Genomic DNA, 6,237 nt, shown 5'->3' with positions numbered 1-6,237 from the left:
GCATTAAGGGGCAATGCCCACCCTGATCTGAAGTTTTGACAGGATCAGGAAAAGGAAGTCATCATAATCATTAAAATTAATTATTATTGTTATTAAAATTAACTTTTCATGAATATTTTGAATGTTAATTTTGTAATCATTTCTTGCAATGGCAACCAAGCAAGTGTCAAGCATCAGTCTCTCCTTTCTTTCTTGCCTCCTAAACCAAAAAAAAGAAATACCAATGATGATGAAAGAAGTAAGGTTAATAGCTAACATGTATAGATCTATAAATAAGCAAGTACTGCTTGTCATAAATCATCAGTTGTGTTAATGGCAGCTGCACACAAAATTTACTACCTGAAATTTCTATAGATGAGCCAGATCTAGTGTCAGTTGATTTCACAGAGTTAGAGACTAATGATTATGATCTTCCTTGTGATACTTCTACTTCTAGTGATGCTGAGTCTGATTAGTCTCGCTAGCCAGACCATTCCCCAGCCTACGGTCATTGGGGTGGACGGAAATGGCTGTAGGCTAAGGAATGGTCTGGCTAGCGAGACTAAAGTCTCATAGTCAATCACGAAGTCACACTCACGGCACATGCACAGAGGATGACAATGGTTGAAAAATTAAATATTGCGAGGCCCCTAATATTACGGGAAAATGTAGTTCCGCACAGCGGGGAAAAAGTGGGCGTGGTCAAAATCTTGTTCCTTAGTCACAATGACTTTCTGGCCGGTGTTGCTGGCCATTGTGAAGCCAATATATGAAGCTATCACATATCTGGACAAAGGGAATTTAGGAAGCATTGTTGCATTGGTCATCATTTCAAATTTTAATCTAACTTTACATGTATGTATGTATATACATAATAATTTTAGGTACCAAAGGGGCAGGGTGAGGCTACGTATAATTGAATAATTTCCCATTACAAATTACACTCCTCTACCAATCTTAATCTACCAATGACACACATAATGGGAGAGAGTGGAGGACCTCCTATCAATGGCTATGTACCAGTAGGAGGAACTGGTCCTACTATTGATGAAAAAGCAAAAATTCATAATTTCCCATAACAATAATAATAAAATATTATTCATTGGGCAGAGCCCACTAGTTCGAGTAGAGTATGTTTGTCTGTTTGTCTGCTAGCCTTGTACACGTACATGTATGTCACCCCTATTTATCCGTATGAAAAAATTTCCACTTTTTAATAACCTAATCTTAATCTTCATTGAAAATGGGTGTTGTCAAAATGAAATAAAATGGCGCCGGCAGCAATATAAGTCTACTGCTCTCCAAATACAGTAAGGAAGGTTAAGAAAGCAGATATGCTACAGTTGCAAAAAAAATTATTATAGCTGCAACTCGTGAAGCCTGCACAACTTCTGACATTAGCTATGACTGTGGTTACTGTCTCAGGCTTCCAACACAACATGATGTGATTGATGACTGAACTGATAAAGAAAATTCCTATTTCCAACCATGATAACTTCATCAAGAACTACTGTATTTACTCATGTACATGTACCTATATATAATCTTCAGGATAGCGTGGCTAGGGGGCTGAGCCCCCTAATGTTTTACATTCTGTTTATTTAATATTATTTATTGTACTTGTATAATAATTATACTAAATTATGAATAATGATATATTCTTAATAATCAATTATTGGGTATATTTATACACTCACCAGTAGCAGTACTGTGTACATCATTGGTTCCTTTGATATCATTACCACTGATCATAGCATTACGTTCTATAGAATACACACACACACAGTCAATACTAATACAATCAGTGATATTAACTTACTCTCTTGATCTAACTTGTCAGCTGCAGCATTCTCATTCATAGATTTAAGAGCATCTGACAGTGAGTCAAAGGTAGCTCCTCCTTTACTGTCAACATAATCAACTCTACGTAACCACTTGGAGAGGCATTCTGTCAAGCATCGAGATATATTACCAGGATGATCTCTTTTAATGGCGTCCAGTGTGTACTTGTGTAGTCCTAGTGTCAGTCCCAGCTCATGCCATCTTGTCTGAGGGAAACCACATCTCTTCAACAGATCAAGTACATCAATAAGTTGATCTAAAATCATATTCAATGATACATAGATAGTTAATGAACATTACCAATAGTCAAAGGAGAAGAGAAGAGAGAAGGAGGAAAGCTGAAAATGAGATCGCTTTGATTTTCAGATTTATTCTGTGCTTCAAATTGTTTCTCGAGCAATTCAACTTTTTTCAACAGAACAAGTTCCAAGGGTCGATTGACACACTCATCCTGTTCATGAAACTTTATATCTTTACGTGTATATTTCTGGCCACAGTCCCATTTACATTCATCAAGGACGTATTGACAATCCTTCACTAGATGAGGATCTTTAATATGACGTAGCTCACCAATCCATTGACACCCCTCCTCCCTGTGAGTGCAGTGCACTTTGAGTGCCTTTACTTTCCTCTTGTGGTCTTTGTCTGTCAACATTCTGAACTCTTTTGTTCTGCATAAAGGACAAGGCCTCCCAGCAAGTCGTTCTCTGTCAATACAGGACAAACAGAATTTAGCTCCACAGCAATCTACTATCTGTGGCTCTCGACAAGGCAGGCAACAGATTGGACACGTTAGGTTTTCTGGAGGTTCTTCAACGTATTGATAATCATATCCTCCAGCTTCAGGCATAGTCAGTGGCTGATAACCGAGCTGATCACTAGCCATTGTAATAGATTAGCAATGACCAAACTAGTCTCGTGCCCCGCCCCTTCGCTTTTGGAGGAAGGGTCTGGAGACACTCAAGGCTTTTTTGTTGCATGCTGGAATGTAATTAGTGGAGCTGATCATATGACCGGATGCATCAACGTGTTAATTTCACGTGATAGACACACCCCAAGAACATGGCTACCAGAAGTATGAAGAAGGAATCATAGCTAAAACTCATTTCAAATCAGTTTTTATCATTAATTTGTTTTGTTTTTCTTCATTCATCCTCTACTTATTAAATGCATTTTGCTATCAGATCAAAACAGTATGTTTAATAATGCAATGGCTGTTAGAGACTGACATCATTTGCAGATGAGGTAGAAGTAGTTCTTCATCTTCCATAAAAGTATGTACCCCTATAGCACTACAGATAATTATTAGACAACAATCATAAGTTAAGTGAACTGACCATTTCTTAACTCATTGCTCATCAATAGGTAAGCTCACTAGCTTTAGTCATTGACCAGAGGACCAAGGAAGAGTTTTTCTGTTCCAGAACTTATTTTCCAGAGGACATAATGCAGTACAGAGCCACAGTAGTGATTGACACTTTGTTAACGACCTGGGGGCGTAGCCCCCAGGTCGTTCCTATAATTGAATTCACCGTCGCGCTATCTATATCCCTTTTCCTTACACAAGTAATTCGCAAAGATTTATCCTTTGGACAACTTTTTGAATTATTTATGTTGTCATGGAAATCATCAATTATTCGACGCCACACCTCTTGACCACGCCCAATCAGCCATTTTGATCGTTTTTCATAGAGTATCTTTGTGCCTTTCAAGAGCTCTCAGTAGACCTGCAAGTTCTATTCCATTCACTTAAAAGTGCTCCAAAGCACCTAAACTGCTTGCACCTACATAGATTTTAGCTGCTGCATTTACTTACAACCAGTTTCATTGCCTTTACAATATCATCAACAAATAGTCAACTTTTTGCAAAAAAAAAAAAAAAAAAAATAAGTGTTGAATAGCAATTATATCAAAGTGCCGACAAAGCATTCTTTCACTTTTCTATTCTTTCCTATGGTTTCTATTTTACCACTAATATTATTCAATACCAATTTCTGCCAAGAAGGTGTGGTTTCCTGTAAAACGCACGTGTTTGCCCTAAAAAGAGGCGTGGTAATTGCTTTTTAATTAATTGTTATTACCTTGTTGTAGTTCTACAACAAATTGTCAGGCAAAGAGATATATATATATAATATTTATTTATTTATTTGTATGTCCACACTTACATTTCTTCTATACACGTTGTATTGGAGAAATAACAAGCCTTAGCAACCACCCGCCCACGCTCCTTTACGTGAGTGGGTGTGGCCACGGCAAACAAAATGGCGGGTTACACTTTGGGAACTAGCCATTAGGGAGAGATTGTTACCATTCCGTAAACTATCCGTCAACGGACTTTTACGGGCTTCGCCTGTATACTATACATGGGACAAAGTTAAGAGCTTTCTAACAGCAAGAGAGCATAGAGATACTGTCTAAAGACCTCTCTAGAAGCATTATAAGGTAGAGAGAGCCTCTATAAGTCTTAATAATGACCAAGTTGTACTTGCAAGGTGGTGAAATCAATTATAGGAATATTTTTTACCCTGTTACGCTTGTTTGCCACTAAATCCTGTCAGCAGGCAAAAGAAACTATCCTAATCATCAATAACAGACTTTGTGATGCTCATTTCTGTTCCTCCTTTACTTCTCTTTGAACCTCAAATCCTGTAACAACTCATGAAGCTCCTGCAAATTCTACTTATCTTTTAGAGGCCATTTTATTAAAATTATATCATGTGATATTAACTAGTTTGCGGTGGTACCACGTGGTTGGAGCAATCTGATTGGGACGCTGACATTCCAGCGCTATGCAACAAAAAAGGTGGGCCAGCCTGAAATGCGGATCAAATGCGGATCGGGCTGAAATGCGGATCAACGCGGAACGCTCGAGGATCTCTATTGAAACTCGACTGATCTGTCTGAAAGAATGATATCTATGCATCAGGAGTGAATTTTTATTAGCTCTATTTGAGTTTTTGATAAGAACTTCATCATTTTAGCAGTTTCAGAACAGGTAGGCTGTTGATGATCATTAGATCTATGTCAATAATATTATTTTCGTTGATAGTTACATTTACTATAGTGTCAGTTTTATTGACAGTTAGAGCTGATATAGTAGTTTCAATAATTAGACTATAAAACTTCATAGTAACGTAGTTGCTAGTAATTTTCATGACAGTTAGATCTATATAAGCTGATTATTGTTTCATTAAGACTATATGAAGCATTTTGGTGGGGTGATTACAGTTTCTTTTTTATATACAGTATCTACTTGAGCTGACCATAACTTCAAGATTTATGTGTGAATGTGATTCAGAACAATAACATCTTATAATGGATCCTTTAAGAAATAATTATAATAAATTCATAAGTTTTTAATGACACAGTGATATTATAGCTTTAACACAATAGCAAACTGCTGCAGCAGCTGATATATGAACTGAATATTTCAAACTTTGATTGAATAGGGATAACAAAAGAATTTTTATTTTACCACGAGAAATGAAAGTATAGTTAACTGTCTCTATTGCAACACATTAATGCTCTGAATTTTTATGAAGACAGCTATAGTCATACACAAGGTAGTGCAGACTGTGAAATGTTTCTGGTCAGTGATGTATTAGTTAACTATAACTATAACTAAATCTATTTTAGTATAGCAAAATTCTAATTTAGTTAACTAAACTATAATTTTTCCATTTGATGTGAAAATAACTAGAATCATAACCAAAATGATTTGTCAAAACTATAACTAAAATAGAATTAACAGTTTTGTTCTAGTACTAGCCACACCTACTTGTTAATTGAAATTTACTTTCATTTGACGAAAATTGACCCTTTTGAGAGGGTACTTTTGTTAGTGGGGCATGCTTCTTTACGGTAAATTTGAAATTGCTATGAATCAATGACTTTTTTGCCTGGTATTGTTTGGTTTGTAATAACTAAAACTATAACTATAACTAAAAGAAAATTGAATCACATATTCATAACTAAAATAAATATGCTGAGGCTTTACTATAACTAGAACTGGAACTAAATATACCTTGTTCTAAAGTACCATAACTAAAACTAAAATGTAAATCATGAACTAAAACAACACTGTTTCTGGTTATGAATCACCACTGATAAGGGGAGAAATACAATCTTCATTATAACATTAATGCATACTATTTTATAATGGCATTGCGGGCGTATGGAAGTTTTATAGCTTTATAAAATGTACTCCATTCCAATTAAAAAATTATTTGATGTTATTAAAAGTCATTAATTTTCAAGTTAGTTCATACATACATTTCCCATTTACAGTACAAATTTATTTAAACTGCTATAGACCCCTTATCAAGTGAATTTTATTCACATGATTTATATTTCTTATACATTCATCTCACTTTAATTAGATTTTGCAATTATAAAACCAAAGCATATAGTACACTG

The 6,237-nt window shown here is 35.6% G+C and overlaps 1 protein-coding gene and 3 long non-coding RNA genes across 4 annotated transcripts; 1 reads left to right on the top strand and 3 right to left on the bottom strand.

The window, feature by feature from the left end:
* Window positions 1-917: 917 nt before the first annotated feature.
* Window positions 918-2,707, bottom strand: LOC109588260 (TNF receptor-associated factor 4-like). Its single transcript, XM_020004436.1, has 2 exons — window positions 2,228-2,707; window positions 918-941 (listed from the first exon to the last, which is right to left on the bottom strand). The coding sequence occupies exons 1-2, from the start codon at window positions 2,705-2,707 to the stop codon at window positions 918-920; spliced, it is 504 nt and encodes a 167-aa protein (XP_019859995.1).
* A 194-nt stretch (window positions 2,708-2,901) lies between these two features.
* On the bottom strand, window positions 2,902-3,312 carry LOC109588263 (uncharacterized). Its single transcript, XR_002188048.1, has 2 exons — window positions 3,159-3,312; window positions 2,902-3,113 (listed from the first exon to the last, which is right to left on the bottom strand). It is a non-coding gene; the product is annotated as an uncharacterized LOC109588263 (long non-coding RNA).
* Window positions 3,313-3,708: 396 nt separating this feature from the next.
* On the bottom strand, window positions 3,709-3,955 carry LOC109588262 (uncharacterized). The gene is made up of 2 exons (XR_002188047.1): window positions 3,903-3,955; window positions 3,709-3,858 (listed from the first exon to the last, which is right to left on the bottom strand). It is a non-coding gene; the product is annotated as an uncharacterized LOC109588262 (long non-coding RNA).
* A 783-nt stretch (window positions 3,956-4,738) lies between these two features.
* On the top strand, window positions 4,739-5,206 carry LOC109588261 (uncharacterized). The gene is made up of 2 exons (XR_002188046.1): window positions 4,739-4,816; window positions 5,068-5,206. It is a non-coding gene; the product is annotated as an uncharacterized LOC109588261 (long non-coding RNA).
* The last annotated feature ends 1,031 nt before the right edge of the window (window positions 5,207-6,237 follow it).

This window comes from Amphimedon queenslandica, unplaced genomic scaffold (genome assembly GCF_000090795.2).
Source record: "Amphimedon queenslandica unplaced genomic scaffold, v1.1 AMPQUscaffold_12204, whole genome shotgun sequence".
NCBI lineage: Eukaryota > Metazoa > Porifera > Demospongiae > Haplosclerida > Niphatidae > Amphimedon > Amphimedon queenslandica.
This window is presented reverse-complemented; position numbering and strand designations above follow the sequence as displayed.